General features: G+C 40.3%; 1 protein-coding gene across 8 annotated transcripts in view; it reads right to left on the bottom strand.

The window, feature by feature from the left end:
- Positions 1 to 10476, bottom strand: part of DNM1L (dynamin 1 like) — a 73771-nt gene extending 63295 nt beyond the window's left edge. For 6 of the 8 annotated variants that reach the window (XM_070453913.1, XM_070453914.1, XM_070453911.1 and 3 more), the window contains exon 1: positions 10270 to 10464. In XM_070453913.1, coding sequence (XP_070310014.1) covers positions 10270 to 10371 — 102 coding nt within the window. In that variant the 5' untranslated portion in view covers positions 10372 to 10464. Of the gene's footprint in view, positions 1 to 10269 lie in introns of all 8 variants that reach the window. The other 2 variants (XM_070453917.1, XM_070453918.1) reach the window with 2 other exon arrangements.
- Positions 10477 to 17427: the final 6951 nt, after the last annotated feature.

Raw genomic sequence — 17427 nt, 5'->3', positions numbered from 1 at the left:
GGTCAGAAAAAATTTATTTAAAGATTGTGATCATGTAAAATTACTCAAACCTCTAGCAAAAATATTTTTTGAAAAGTAAACTAAATGCCTTTATTTAAAAAAAAACACTTATCCAATTAGAGGCTAACATACAAAACAAACAAACAACTCAGACAACTCAATAACAAACAACAAAAGACAACACACACACACACACACACAAATAACCTGATTTAAAAATGAACTTTGGGGAATTCCCTGGCAGTCGAATGATTAAGACTCCAGGCTTAAACTGCCAAAGGTCAGGTCCCATTCCTGGGGGGGAACTAAGATCCCACAAGCCACATGACATAGACAAAAATAAATAAATAAAAATGAACTTAAAAGCCAAGTAGATATTTGTCCAAAGAAGACATACAAATGGACAATAAGGACATGATAAAGGGCTCAACATCACTAATCAGTGTGTTGTTTTGTGTGCTTAGTAGTACCTGACTCTCTACGACCTCATGGGTAAGAACACTGGCAGCTGCTGCTGCTAAGTCATTTCAGTCGCGTCCGACTCTGTGCGACCCCATAGACGGCAGCCCACCAGGCTCTCCCGTCCCTGGGATTCCCCAGGCAAGAACACGAGAGTGGGTTGCCATTTCCTTCTCCAACGCATGAAAGTGAAAAGTAAAACTGAAGTCACTCAGTCGTGTCCGACTCCTAGCGACCCCATGGACTGCAGCCCAGCAGGTTCCTCCGTCCATGGGATTCTCCAGGCAAGAGTCCTCGAGTGGGGTGCCATTACCTTCTCCGAAGAACACTGGTGTGAGTTCCTACTTCCTCCTCCAAGGAATCTTTCTAACCCAGGGACTGAACCTGTGTCTCCTAAGTCTCCTGCATTGGCAGATGGATTCTTTACTGCTGTGCCACCTGGGAAGACCCCTAATCACTGGGAAAAAACAAATCAAGGCCACAACATGTTACCGCACACCTGTTAGAATGGCTATTACCAAAAAGACAAAAAATAAATGTTGTTGAGCATGTGAAGGAAAGGAAACCCTTATATGCTGCTGGTGGGCATGTAAATTGGTGCAGCCACTATTTTTAAAAACTGTATGGAAATTCCTCTAGAAATTAAAAATAGAGCTATGATCCAGCAATTCTACTTCTGGGTATTTATCTAAAGGAAACAAAAACACTGAACTGAAAAGATATATGTATCACCATGTTCGCTGCAGCATTATTTCAAATAGCCAAGAAATGGAAATAACCTAAATGCCCACAAGTGCATGAACAGATAAAATAAATGTGTGTATGTATATACACACACACACAGGAATATCATTTAGCCATTAAAAAAAAGAAGGAAATCCTGCTATTTGCAACAACATGAATGAACTTTGCTAAGTAAAATAAGTCAGAGAAAAAGCAAACAGCACATGGTCTCATTTGTAGGTGGAATCTAAAACAAAAACAAACAAGTCATAGAAGAGAGTCCAGTGGTTGCCAGAGGTGGCGGGGGGCGGGGGGTGAAATGGGTAAATGTGATCAAAAGGTACAAACTTCCAGTTAAAAATAAGTCACAGGGATGTTAAGTACAGCAAAGTGATTATAGGTAATAATACTACAGTATATATTTATAAAGTGTGAAAGTTACTAAGTGAAAGAAAGAAAGAGTTAGTTGCTCAGTTATGTTGACTCTGCATGCCTGGACTGTAGCTCACCAGGCTTCTCCGTCCATGGGATTCTCCAGGCAAGAATACTGAAGTGGGTTGCCATGCCCTTCTCCAGAGAATGGAGAAAATCTTAATAGGAAATCTTAATAGTTCTCATCATAAGAAAGAATTATAACTGTGTGGTGACAGATGTTAACTGCTGTAGACTTACTGGAGTGATTATTTCCCAATGCATACACGTCAGATCATTATGTTACACAACTGAAATTAATATGTTTACATGTCAATCACATCGCAATTTTTAAAAATTTATGTGTCAACACACATACACCAAACAAAACATATCTGTGCACTCCCAATTTTTACCTTAGTATTCTAAATGCCATCAGTTTCTTCAACAATTGGTTAGATCAGGGCTTGTTTCCCCCTGGTGATATAAACACTCCCATGTCTGCACTCTTCCACAAAGGTAAGCAGCTACAGGAGCTTCAGAGTGGCAAAAGTCACAGCCACCTTGCTGTGGAAATAGGACTCACTTGGCACTGCAATGTCTTTGCTCTTTACATCTCTGATACTCCCAAAACTGACTCAATACCCTGTATACTTTGGGGCTAAAAATGTGTGTATATGGTCTCAGTGTCAGTTTTTACTTTTTTCCAAACTGCACCGTATTGAGATTTATAATGTCCTCAATTTATATTTTGAGATGGACCCTTAACATTTTGTCATAGCTTGAGCTCTTTCTGATAACTAACATCAACCGGGAGCAGGAAGTTGTATTCTTTTCATGCAACTGAAAATAGGATTGTTGTAAATATTCATTCATGTCACATTAACCAAAGCTGATTTAGTTTTTAACTTCTAAACTTTTACTTTTCATTGCGTAAAGCAGACCTCTCAATTGTTTATTTTGATATTAATTTAACAGATAAAAATGTACATTTACTAATTTTTTAACTTTTTATTTTGAAGTAGTTTTAGTTTTACAGAAGGGTTCCTTAACATTTTTCATGTTTATTTTTAAAGAGTTCCTTTTTTAATTTTTTATTTTTAGCTGTACTGGGTCTCAGTTGCTGCATGCAAGCTTTCTCCAGTTGCAGCCAGCAGGGGCTACTCTCCAGCCGCAGTGTGCAGGCTTCTTACTGCAGCGGCTTCTCTTGTTGCAGACCACAGGCTTCAGGGCCCACGCTTCAGTAGCTGCAGCTTACAGGTTCAGTTGTGGCACACGGGCTTAGCTGCCCCAAGGCATATGGAATCTTCCCATCCCAGGGATTGAACTAATGTCCTTTGATTGGCAGGCAGATTGTTAAGCACTGGACCACCAGGGAAGTCCTGTCTCATTATTTTAAATAAAATATTGCTGAGTATCCTTAGAAATATTAACTTTTTGGGTATTTAAATAAATAAACTAACATGTTTTTATCACAAAGCTCAAACACTCCACTTATTGACAAAATGGGCTTCCCCAGTGTACTTCAGACAGTTAAGAATTCACCTGCAATGCAGAAGACCCAGGTTCAATCCCTAGGTCAGCAAGATCCCCTGGAGAAGGGAATGACTACCACTTCAGTATTCTTGTCTGGAGAACTCCATGGACAGAGAGCCTGGCGGGCTACAGTCCATGACGTCACAAAGAGTCGGACACAACTGAGTGACTAAGCACACAGCACACACTGGCAAAATATAAATCTAAAATTTAAACCACTTCAATTATCCCAGATCGAAACTTGCCAAAACGCTAAAGATCTAACAGTCCTTAAGGAGCGGTCTTTTCCTTGGTTATAAAATACAGGCCCAGTGCTACCCGGAACATAAATGGTAAGAGTGAAATATAGATACCTGAAAAGCAAAAGTCATATCCAGAAAAATCCCCACTTTTTCCATAAAAGCAGGAAAACTTGGGGAATGTGGCATGAATCTACATACTAAAGAACTCAGTGAAACTCCACCATGTAGGATGAAGACAAAGAGATCCACATGGGGACAAATTATAGTCAAACTGGTGAAAGACAAATATTGAAAGCAGCAAGAGAGAAGCAAAGAATCAACTCAAATACAGGGGATCCTCAATAAGATTAATAATAATAATACAATAAATTTATCACTAGACATCTTGGATGCCAGAGGTAATAGTATGACATTTAAAGATGTGAGACAAAAAAATCTATCAACCAAGAATTCTAGATCTGATTTAATACTTCGAGGGCAATACTCCCCAAAGCAATGCAGATTCAACACAACCCCTATCAAAATCCAAACAATCTTGTCTGCAGAAATGCAAATGCCAGTTCTAAAACTGCTATGGAATGAATGGCAAGGGACTCCTCACTGCAAAACAATCTTGCAAAAAAAAAAAAAAAGAACAAAGTTGGGAGGCTCATACTTTTTGTTTTCAAAATATACTACAAAGTTACAGTAATCAAAACTGTGTGTGGTACTGACTTAAGAGGAGACCTAAAGACCAGCAGAAAATAACTGAGAGTCCAGAAATAAGCCTATACATCTATAGTCAATTGATTTTCAATAGTGCCAAGACCTAAAGTGGGAAAGGAGAGTCTCCAACAAATAGTCCTGGATCAACTGGACAGGCACATGGAAAGGAATGAAGGTGAACCCGTAATTCATACCAAAGACAAAAATTTACTCAAAATGTATCAATACCTAAATATGAGAGCTGAAACTATAAAACACTTAAAAGAAAATACAAAATAATAATAAAATAATAAATTGTCATTACCCTGGACTTGGCAATGTGTTATATATGATACTGAAATCACACGCAAGGAAAGAAAACAATAGATAAGTTAGACTTTATCAAAATTGAAAACTTTTGTGCATCAAAGGAATGATCATGAAAGTAAAAAGACAACCTAAAGAATGGGAGAAACTACGTGTAAATCATATACTGATAATGATCTTGTATCCAAAATACATAAAGAATTCTGGCAACTCAACAGTAAGAAGACAAATAATCCCAACAAGCACCTAAAAAGATATATATTTCACTAGTCACTAAGGAAATACAAATTGAAACCACAATGAGATACCACTTCACATTCTCATCAGAATAGCTATAATAAAAAAAACACAATAACAAGTTTTGCCAAGGATGTAAACAAGCTGGGACCCTAGTATTTTGCTACCATAAATCATCTGGGGCTTCCCTGATGGCTCACATGGTTAAGACTTTGCCTGCAATACAGGAGACCCAAGTTCAATCCCTGGATTGGGAAGATCGACTAGAGAAGGGAATGGCAACCCACTCCAGTATTCTTGCCTGAAGAATTCCATGGACTGAGGAGCCTGGTGAGCTAAGAGTCAGACACGAGTGACTAATACACACATAGACAGTGTAGAAACAGTATGGTGGCTCCTCAGGAAGTTAAAACATAGAATCACCATACGACCTCATTTTATTTGTAGATATATACCAAAAAGAACTAAAAACAGGCATTCAAATATCTGTACACAAATATTCACAGCAGCACCATTCACAACAACCAAAAGATAGAAACAATATAAATATCCATCAATAGATGAATGATAACATTATGGTAGATTCACACAATAGAAGATTAGTCAGCAATTAAAAGGAAACAATGGTACATGCTACAATGTAAATGAATCATGTTATACTAAGTGAAAGAAGCCAAACATAAATGGCCACATATTGTATGATTCTGTTTCTATAAAGTTTCCAGAAAAGTTAACTCTATTAAGATGGAAAAAAAATTGGTGGTTGCCAGGGACTGGGGGGAAGAGAATTACAAAATGACCACTTAATGGATACAGAGGGGTGATGAAAATATTTGACCTAGACAGAGGTGGTGGTTGCACATTATGAATGTACTAAATGCCAGTGAATTGTACACTTTAAAATAGCTAATTTTTATGCTATATACATTTCACCTCAATGATTTTAAAAAAAATTTTCTTTTAAGTAATCAGCACAGAGATCTGATCTTTTAAGGTCTACACAGAGAAACAAGGGAAAAAGAAAAGGAAAGGGAAAAACATGAGTTTACTTAAGAGTACTCACAATACTGAAAAAATTAAACACTGAAGGAATGAAACTAAGATCAGTATTTGGCACCAAATTACTAAACTTAATGAAGCCATCACCTCTACAAACACAATACAAACGTAGACGTATCAGGAAGGAGAGGGCAAGGTTTCAGAAGGATCTAATAAAATGTAGATAACAGTGCTGCAGAATGCAGAAAGAGGGAATATATATGTGCACACTTTTTTAAAAATAAAGAATTCCAGAAATGATTTAGCAATTTCTAAAAAAAGACAACAGCAAGAGTTTGTAAAGGTGTACAGAATCTGAAACCTTCATATACCAGATAGAGGTTTGTAAAATGGTACACTACTGTGGAAAACAGTTCCTAAGGAACTATGGCAGTGCCTTTTTTTTTTTTTCAATGGCAGTGCCTTAAAAAGTTAAACAAGAGCTACCAAAGTGAAAGTCGTGTCCGACTCTTTGCGATTCCATAGACTATACAGTCCATGGAATTCACCAGGCCAGAATATGGAGTGCATAGCTATTCCCTTCTCCAGGGGATCTTCCCAATCCAGGTTTAAACCCAGGTCTCCCACATTGCAGGCAGATTCTTTACCAGCTGAGCCAGAGGGAAGCCCAAGAGTTACCAAATGAACCAGTGATTCTACTCCTACATACAAGTAACCCCAGAACAGCACAAGAGGTTAGAGGCACTAACAGTACAGTAAAAAATCTGCATGTAACTATAGAGTTGGCCCTCTATAGCTACAGTTCCACATCCACAGATTCAACCATCCACACATTGTGTAGTACTGCAGTATTTACTGGTAAAAAAAATTCAAGTAGGCAGTACTGAAATATTTACTGAAAACAATCTGAATATAAGTGGACCTGTACAGTTCAAACACATATTGCTCAAGAGTCAGCTATATATACCCAAGAGAACTGAAAACATATTTTCACACAAAAACTTCTAAACAAAAGTGCATGGCAGCATTATTCAATATACGCAAAAAGTGGAAACGACCCAAACATCCATCAACTAATAAACAGATAAACAAACTGTGGCATATCTAGACAAGGGAATATTATTCAGCCATAAAAAGTAATGAAGTATTAATATCAATACATGTTACAACATGGATGAACATAAAAACCATTATGCTGAGCAAAAGAAGCCAGACACAAGAGACCACATATTGTATGATTACATTTATTTATGAAATGTCCAAAGAGGCAAAACCAGAGACACAGAAATTAGTGGTTGCCAGGCCAGGGTGGGGGGCAAAATGAGGAGTGAGTGCTAATGGATATAGAGTTTCTTTCTGGGGTTATGCAAATATTTTGGAATTAAGATAGTGGTGATGGTTGCATAACCTAGTGAATACACCAAAAACCACTGAGTGGTTGGAATGTATGTTACATGAATTAAACCTTAATTTTTAAAATGTTAAACAGTTGGTTTGCAGGTTGGTCATTTAAAATCCAAGATTCCTTTTCCTTCTGTATTTGTCTGAATTGCTGAAAGTGCAGTGCTGAAATTACTGAAATAACAAGCAAAGTGAAAAGCACAATACTAGCAGCACTAATCAGAGAAGGCAATGGCGACCCATCCCAGTACTCTTGCCTGGAAAATCCCATGGATGGAGGAGCCTGGGAGGCTGCAATCCATGGGGTCGCGAAGAGTCAGACACGACTGAGCGACTTCACTTTCATTTTCACTTTCATGCACTGGAGAAGGAAATGGCAACCCACTCCCGTGTTCGTGCCTGGAGAATCCCAGGGACGGGGAAGCCTGGTGGGCTGCCGCCTATGGGGTCGCACACGACTGAAGCGACTTAGCAGCAGCAGCACTCCTGTCACCTCTGTTGCGATTCCTCTACTAGGTTGTGGTTTACATGGTTTATGTGGATTACATACCTGGAGGGCTCCCCCTTCCGATTCTCAACTTAAACAATGATCAAATTTCCCAAGCGGAATCACAAATGCCACTGAAACCTTATCTCCTCCTCTAACTGCAAAGTACACCAAGGTTTAAAAGTATCAACCTTCTCTCTTCCCATTTTCTCTCCTTTCCACATGGAGGTTCTCAGCAAAAGAAAAAGAAAGCAATTTATTTAGCTAAATCATAAAACCTGTGAATGATCAAATAAAACATCTCTCTCCCCAACTTCTCCAACTCTCTCGGCCTCACATAAATATTATTTGAAATTTAAGAAATAAAAATATTCAGGGGTCAGCAAAGGTTGCCTGGAAGTTGATACTTTGGAGCAAGAATGCCACCAAAATCAACAGGCTACTGAAGAGTGTCATGCCCTTAGACTAAGCTTCCCTGCTTTTTCCAGTTTTAAAATCAAAGAATCACTATTACACTTTTCAAATCAGGTTCTATGAACCATCTACATCAGAATCATCTATGTTGCCTGGACCACCCCAGACTTGTAAAATCAAAATCTCTGAGGATGGGGTCCAGGAAATTTATTTTCAAAGTAATTCTTATACATTCAAGTTTGAGAAAAAGTTCCCCAAAATGAGATCTGTAGCCATTTAAAGTACAGGTAAAGTGTAAGACAGAGACATTACTGCCACTGAGAAGTTTACGACTCGAACTAACTACAGAGCATTCACTACATCTGTAACTCACTGACTGTACACTACTCCATTAAATGTGACTGTGAGGTGCTGTATATAGGCTATACAACATTAAATGGCTTAGATGACAAAGTAGTGATGTACTTATATTCAAATCAAGAAAAGGTTTTTTTCAACATATTGAGGAAAATATGGGGAAAAAATACATTGCTTCTATTCTAATGTATTTCTTCTGTACCTGAATAATAAAGGATTGAATTTCAGTTATTAAGGGCATGAATGAAGATAACCCCTATTAAATCAAGTCTAAAATCTGAATATTTCCCTTCTGTGTAATTCTAAACATTAGCATGCAAGTACGGCATACACCTATATAGCATATAACTATCACTATTATGATGGTTTTTGCTGACATATATTAATAATGATTTTCACAGTGCTGAGATCTTTACTTTTCTACCCTGTTCCCTCCCCAATTTTGCCAACAGATTTACTCACTGAAATAAACTCTATTTCATGTAAGGAAAATCCTTCTTGATTTTAAACTATTTATGCTGACACACTAGGCTCTGATTCTTTTACTGCTTCATGCTTAAAAAGCATTGAGACCCCCTTAAAAGTATATGGAAAGTTTCTGATCTACAGCTAGGAAACACAAATTACTATCAAAGAAGATTTAATTTCTTCTCCTCTATTTTTATTTACAAAAACAGATTGGTTTTGATGATAAAAGCCCAAGTATTTAAAAAGTATTATCCAGTAACTCATTCAAAGTATTTATCTTTGAAGCATCTACTACATACACAGAGACTGTACCAAGAGCTAGGAATAGGAACACAGCAGTGAACAAAATAAACTCAAAAATATATATTCTCATAATTTACTATGTCAATGAACCAGAGTATCTAGCCATTACAAACATTAAGTTACAAGTACCATAATATGTGAAGGCAGAATTGAGCACATATTGGTATAGGATCTATACCAACCCTATAACCAACCAAGGAAATGTGTTTCTGAAATAATTTCTATTGTTTTAACAATTTAAAAGCCCCTCTCGCCCACCCTAGACAGGATGTCTATGGTTTCCAGGGTTACTAGTGTCTGGAAACACTCTTGAGTTCCCTCTCAAATTATTTATACCCTACACTTTAATTTTTTAGCAAGAAGTAGCGATGAACCTGATGGAAAGCGAGGAAACCGTCCCCATTCCAATGGAAAACATCATTTTAAAAAGCCTGTGGTTGATTCTCTTCAACCAAGAAAAGCAGCAGGCAGAGAAAATGAAATGTATACTTCTCTGTCATACTAAACATAACAGTTATTTCTTCAACATTTCCACATGTAAAAATGTATTATCTACAAGAGATGCCAACATGAAAAGATCAGAGAACCTTGATGCCCAATTTAGATGGAAGTCAAAAACCACAGCCTACGCAGAAAAAATTGACTATCTCTTCCTTATATCCACAAACTCCAAGTATAAGTTGGTCTGGGGTTTTTTGTTTGTTTTTAACTTCTTCGGTGTTTTCGAAACGGGAATCACACGGCAAGAGAACACTCAGGTGCACACAAGTAGGGGCCTCCTAGGCCCCCACACCGCAGTTCCAAAACTGATTCCGCAGCCCCTGAGAAAGGCAAGGAGGGAAACAAACATCCCGCCGCCCTGAAACCAACGTAGAAGGGGCTACCTGGCCCCGCGTGCTCCATGCGTCCCCCAGGTGCCCTTGTAAGCAGCGGCCCGCGGGCGAAGCCGCGCCCGGTCCCCACGGACTCCAGTTCCGCCCGCCCGTCCCTCCCCCACCCCGCCCCCGGGACCCGCAGGACCGCCGCGCCGGCTCCGCCCCTCGCCTCCCCGCCAGGCCCCGGACTACCAGCCCGGGTGCAACGCAGCCCCAGGCGTCCAGGAGCGGCAGCGCCCTCCTCCCACAGGCCGCGAAGGCCGGTCGGGGAGCAAGCGCTGCCGCAGCCTCATCCAGGCCTGCGCCCCAGGCTCCGGCCTGGACTGAATCCTCCCTCCTCTCTCACCTGCGTTCCCACCACCACGATCTGAGGCAGCTGGATGATGTCGGCGCCCACCGTATTGAAGACGTCTTGGAGTTTGTTAATAACAGGAATTAGCGCCTCCATAACTCGTGACACACGAGACCCCAGCCCGGCCGGCCGCGGCAATGAATGGGGCCGGGGCCCAGAGTCCGCCTCCTTCCTCCTCTCCCCCGCCCTCTCCTCGGGAGCCGGCACCCATTGGACCCCGCCCGCCCGCTACCTGCCCCCTCCCGACGGGCCATGCGCCAACACGGAGGCGCCCGGAAAACAGTCGCTGCTGGGAGTTGTAGTTCTGGCGAGGTGGACCGCCGGGACCTACAGCTTCCGGAAGGCTGCGCAGCGCAGGCGGGTCGTCAGCGTGGAGGGAAGGAGGCTTGGGATTAGGCTGCTGTCAAAAGAATAGGGAGCGAGGCCCAGAGAGTCAGAAGGAAGAGATACATTTATACTTGTCCGCGAGGCAAAATAAGTGTGAAAATTTCGGATAGGAATATGTGTTAAATATAGAGGAGTCTGTTAATTATCCAGGACGTCATTTCCTGAAAAGGACACTGTCAAGTCGGGCTGGTTGGAAAGGCTTAAAGAAACCTCAGACCCCCAGCCAACTACAAATGGTATGCAGGCTGATACTAGATGTGAGGTGCTATTCTGCAACAAAAAATACAAAACCAGCTCAGGTTAGAACACGAGGGTTCTCTAGAATGTTGAAATGTATTCAGAAAGAATATGAAATTGCCAGGTTTTCAAGAGAAGGGCTAGGGCTGGGCCCTCATTCTCTATATTCTGTATAAATATGTATTCACCGTGGCCTCATTTCTGGCAAAGTGGAGAGCTGATAATTGCCTTACTAGCTGTTTGCTATGTGTGCCTACTGTTTTATTTCTAAGTGTTTTTTTAGACGGACAGTATCTCTCCTCTACTGTGAACCTCCAAAGGTTTCCTCTCTCAAAATAAAAAAAGGTGACATCTGAACAAAGAGCCAAAGTAGGAGAGTAAAAAGACCCCTTACCTACTTGACTTTTCTTCCTGGTGTATCTCCATGTAACATAATACATACTGAACTTGTTGACTTTCTCTCTCTTCTAGATTACCAGCTTGTAGAGGCCAGGGATTTTTGACTGTTTAATTCACTGATGCATCCCTAACCCCTGGAAAGGGACAAACAAGATAGTTACAAACTCATTATCCTCTGAGTTTGCAATCTAACAAAGGATGACACCGTAAGAGACAAATGGGTAAAGTGCTATGACTGGGTTTATTATGGAGTCCTTTTTCTAATCCAAGATAGGAGTGAAAGTTCAAGCAAGACTTCCTAGAAATCACTAGGTATAATCTCCTTGAGAGTAAGCACCACCCCCTTGAGAGTAAGGACCACTGCACAAGCTTACTGAGTACCACCACCAGCACAGCCATACATATCGTGTGCCAAGTCGTTTCAGTTGTGTCCAGCCCTGCGACCCCATTGAGTGTAGCCCACCAGGCTTCTCTGTCCATGGGATTTTTCAAGCAAGAACACTGTAGTGGGTTGCCATGCCCTCCTCCAGGGGATCTTCCCAACCCAGGGATCGAACCCACATTTCTTGTGTCTCCTGCATTGGCTTTATTACTACTACTTCCTTACTACTAGCACCACCTGGGAAGCCCCCCATATACATTGGCTGTGGGGAATATGCTTGATTTGTTCAGCAAGACACATGAGAGATACTCAGTAAATACTTCTGAACAAATGAATTAAATTTCATCTAAGCTAAGACCTGAAGTTCCACTAGTGTTGTTTTGGCATCAAGTTTTATGAACATTTCCTTCTAATTCTTTTTTTTTTTTAAATTTCAGAGTCAAAATGAGACAAACAACTTGAGAATGCCAAAAACAGAAAGCAAACCAAAGATAGTATTTATTTTCTACCAAAGATAGTGTTATTATATAATAGTCAGATGTTACCCACTTTGTTTCTCAGCACTCTGTTGATGGAGCTTTTGGTCTCTTCTTTATCTCTGAGCAGTCTATATTTTGTCTGAGAAGAAACGACCAACAAAAGGAGAAGGTAGGCTCACAGTGAAGTTCCATGGGCATAACCAGTAACTGCTTCATAGGTGCAAGGTGCCCTGGGCAACAACTATGCAACTGCTTTTCCTTTATTTGTGGCCTCAAAGGACATAGTCTTTTATTTGTTAATGGCAAAATTTAAGAGCAGGTGTGTATATATATATATAATATATATAATATAATATGGGGTAATATTATAATATATCCATGGGGTCGCGAAGAGTCGGACACGACTGAGCGACTGAACTGAACTGAACGGGGAAATTGTCTGCAGATGGTAATGTCAGTCAGGTGGCTCAGAAGCTAACAATTGAGTCTGCTAATAGTGAAATACTGACAAACCATTAGAGGGCAGCATGACAACACAATTAAGAATTAAGAGTAGTAGAGTTATTTCTTCGCTCTAGACTGTTTTCTCCACTTTGCTCCACGCCCATATACCAGTGGAACTTATCACCTCCTTTAATCCTCCCACCTTTGAGAGATAACTGTTTGAGATAATAGGCTGATTTTACCTCACAACAATGCCAACAACAAAATGTTACATGTTTGGCGTCCCTGTTCTTAAACACCTACCCTATCTCTGGGAATTTCTCATTAGCCTCTTTATATCTGTACTTCAGGTTCGTAGAAACTCCTCAAACCTCCTTTTTCCTCTGTTTTTCAGGACTCTTTTTCACCTCTCCTGCTGCTCTGCTGAGTCGCTTCATTCGTGTCTGACTCTGTGCGACCCCATAGACGGCAGCCCACCAGGCTCCTCCATCCCTGGGATTCTCCAGGCAAGGATACTGGAGTGGGTTGCTGTTTCCTTCTCCATCTTTCCTACACCAACTCAAAGCCCACACTTTACAGTGAAGAAAAATGTAGCTTTTCAGCCCTTGGTTAGCTGCCTTTGCATATCCAAGGGCTCACTGATACACTGTGGTAAACAAAAAAGACAAAAGCCAGGATTTCTTCTGTCACCAGCCCAGTCTAGGAGAGACTTTGAACATCTCTCCTTTCTAATTCCCAACCAGTCCATCTAACCAGTAATGGGCAGCATGAGTCAATTTGAGTTTTAAGAACTAGTTTTCTGGGACTTCCCTGGCTTTGGTTAAAAAACCACCTTCCAATGCAGGGGACATGGGTTCGATCCCCGGTCAGGGAACCTTTGTTCCCTTCGATCCCACGTGCCACAGGGCAACTAAGCCCATGCACCACAACTGCTGGGCATGCGTGCCGCAACTAAGGCCTGACGCAGCCAATACATAAATAAATATTTTTTTAAAAAAGAACCAGTCTTCTAGAAATGCTGTATAACTGGGATGGATGATAAAACTTACACATCAGTGACACAGCAAAATTAGTGAATAACATAGTGTATCATAAAGTTCTAAGTATGTTACATATAATATGTATAAAGTTTTATCCATCAGTTGGCTTTTCATTTCTTTTTGATGGCTTTTATTTATTCTCTTTCCTCTTCAGTTACTGAATATTTGACTAAATGGGTAAATAGATAGATGTCTGTATAAATGAATGAATATGTTTTTCATATTAAATTACTTTATTTGGGCTAGTCAAGAATTAGAACTTGTTGTTTTAGACTTAATACATCATGAGGGAAGTAGTTCTGGATTAATCATTCTATTTAAGAATGATGTGACCTTACTCCCAATCCCAATCTATGAAATAGGAATAATAACATAACTACTAAAGATGTGACCTACTACCAAAATGAAATTAAGTTTTTAAGCAGCATTAGCAGTACTCGGAAGCTAATGCAAAGGTAGAGAACAATATACCTCAAAATCCCGACAGCAGGCTTTAATGTGTGCCACTCTTCACACCACTGGCAAAACCAAAAGCAAACAAACCAAAATTAAAATAGAGAATATAAATAATCAAATTAAAGCTATATTAAAAACTAACGCTACAAAGGTAAATAGAATACATTCTGCAAAATTGCTCAAATCTCTCTTCTCATTCTCTCCTCTGAGGAAGAAAATCAGCAAGTAACTAGAATTAATATGGAAGTCAGCACATAGGAGAGGGATCTAGCCTGGGCTTCCTAGATGAAAGGATTAATAGGAGTTGACCTGACAAAGATGAAGGTAAACAACTTCCAAACCAGACAGAGGGAACAACTTGTGCAAAAGTGAAGAGAAAGGAGAGGACATGAGGCATTCTGGATGGTTTAAACAGCTTAGTGTGGCTTAGATAGGGCGCGGCCTGTGAGGGAATAGTGAGTGGCAAGGCTAATCGCCGGTCAGACCAAGGTGAACTCATGAGAGGGAGGAGTGAGAGATGTCTCCTGAAGGTAATGAAGAAAATCAGAAGGGTGACCAAAGAGAGACATGATGTTATGAGTTTTACAAAAATCACCTCCATCCCACTGATTTGGGATGGGGGAAGGAGAACAGGAAACCTGACAGGGAGTATTGTGGTAATCGAGTCAGAGATGACGGTAGTATATCCTGGGGTGGTAATGATGGGGTGTGTGTGTGTGTGTGTGTGTGTGTGTGTGTTAGTCACTCAGTTGTGTCTGACTCGTTGTGACCCCATGGACCATAACCTGCCAGGCTGCTCTGTTTTGGAATTCTCCAGGCAAGAATGATTGAGACACCTGGACTAATTTAAAATGCACTTGTTGGGGAATACATGTAAATCCATGGCTAATTCATTTCAATGTATAACAAAAACTACTGTAATGATGTAAAGTAATTAGCCTCCAACTAATAAAAATAAATGGGGGAAAAAAATAAATAAATAAATAAATAAATAAAAATAAAGTGCTTAGGACAGAGGAAAAAAATAAATAAATAAAATGCACTTGTTCAGAGAATATAAAGAAGAAGAAAAATGACCAAGGGCAAAATGGGTAATAGGAATATTTAAGAGGAATCAGAAGAAGGATGTTAAAGAAATAAATCATAAAATGGTGACCAAAAAGATAAAAGGAAAACAACAGCTTGTTCAAAATGTATTTCAACCTCTTTCTTGTGGGCCTTTTCTCTTTTTCTTTTGCTTCAGAAACTAAAAAGCTAAAAGCTACATATCCAGATATATTTGCAACAAAGCACTCCAGGTATTTTTGTTCCCCGAAACAGGCTCAAAGGCTTAAATTCTGAACTAAACTGAGAGGATGGAGGAGGTATGCAAGGCATCCATTTTGCTTGTGCAAATCATGAACATGAGACACAGTTCTGGAGTTGATGGTTCTGATGATGTTTTCCTGATTCTCAGATAGTGGCTAAAGTGAAGAGATCCTGAGAGCCAGCTCCTGATTGTAGTAAACATACCAGTAATCCTAGGAGTCCCAGTGATTCTGGGAGTATTTCCTAGATGTCTAGCCTAGAGCCTGTTTTTTCATTCATCCTAACAGATGAAATATTAAGCATCTAATTCCATGTATTAAATCCCTTTCTGCTTAGATTTGATGGAGAATTGTATTTGTTTTCTAGGGCTATTGTGGCAAAGTACCGCAAACCGGTTTCTTTAAAACATAGACGTTTATTGCCTCATAGTTCTACAAGCTAAAAGTTCAAAGTCAAGACCTCAGCAGGTCTGGTTTCCTTTAAGGATTGTAAAGGAGAATCTGTTCCATGGCTCTCCCCTAACTTTTAGTGACCACAAACATTTCTTTGTTTGTGACAGCATAACTCCAATCTCTGCCTCCTTCTTCACATGACAGTCGGCTCCCTGCATGTGTTCACATCAACTCGCTTCTGTGCATGTCTGTCTCTGGCTCCAAATGTCCTCCTTTTATAAAAGCACTAGTCTTATTGAATTAGGGCTCACTCTATTTTTTTTTTTCCCTAGGAATCTGTCTTCAAAGTCACAAGAAGGATGATTCCCCCCTCCTGACTCACAAGCACACATCTGTCTTAAACCCCTCCCTGTTCCCAGGTAGATGGAGTATGGTGGGTCTTCCTGGCTTAAAAGGAAAGAGACAGATCCCAAGGTAAGCCCCTGTAGCACAGCAAAGCAGGACCAGTCTCCAAGGTCTGAAAACTCAGAACTGAAGATAGAAAATCTGGATGCTGCATATTACGCAGACTTTCTCTGAACCTGCTATAATGTGAGAATACAACAGGTTGTCGGGGATCCACAGACCTTGACTTCCTCATCACTGTAATGCCAAGGGCATAGTAGGCACTCAATAAATTACTTGCCAAATGAGTGCATGAGTGAATGAAAGATTCAGTGTCAAGAGATCAGTTTTCTGCAGGCTTTTTACAAAAACCCAACTCGTTTAAGCCATGTCTGACTCTGTTCAACCCTATGGACTGCAGCCTGCCAGGCTCCTCTGTCCATGGGATTCTCCAGGCAAGAGCACTGGAGTGGGTTGCCGGTTTCCTCCTCCAGGGGATCTTACTGACCCCAGGATCTAACCTGCATCTCTTACTTCTGATCTGCTTTGGCAGGAAGGTTCTTTACCACTAGCACCACCTGGGAAACCATCATAAAGAACTATCAGTATCTCAATACGTAAGAAGATACAGGAACTAAATTACATGAATGCTGAAGGCCCCCCAAAGCCCACCCCAGTTTTAGCTAAGTGCATGACTCATGAGTGTCAAAAGGGTTTATGCCCTATAGACCCAATGATCTGGTTTGAGGTTTAATTTATTCCTTGTGACCTGATTATTTTTAGCCTCAAGCATCCAGAACTAAGTCAACCAAGCCACACCCAGCAACTGGGAAAAAATGGAAAAGTAAATAAATAGATATGTGCACTGGATGAAAGGTTGCTGTGGCCTTGGAGCTTACATTATATATAAAATCAAAAAGAGAAAAAAAAATCTAGGATTCCAATTGAAGCCACATTTCTGAGGTTGGGTGTAATAAACAAAGCATAAGGCAGGGCGCTTTACACTTACTCCTCCAGCCTCTGTTCCCAGCAGTAAAGTCTAATTCCTTTTACTATGTATGTCTCCATCTCCAATATTGAATATGTTGAAAGAATTATTATCAATGCTTCTATGGTTCTGAGGTTCCTATCATTGAAATGGAATTAACATTGGGCTGTATAAGAGTCAGTTAAGGTGAAATGATGTTTCTGAATCATGCAAAGACGCGGAGTTCTTGGCCTCCGGAGGAGAAGAATTAAATCCA

Source organism: Odocoileus virginianus, chromosome 23 (assembly GCF_023699985.2).
Source record: "Odocoileus virginianus isolate 20LAN1187 ecotype Illinois chromosome 23, Ovbor_1.2, whole genome shotgun sequence".
Lineage (NCBI taxonomy): Eukaryota > Metazoa > Chordata > Mammalia > Artiodactyla > Cervidae > Odocoileus > Odocoileus virginianus.
Note: the sequence above shows the minus strand (reverse complement) of the source record. Positions and strands in the feature narration are given on the sequence as shown.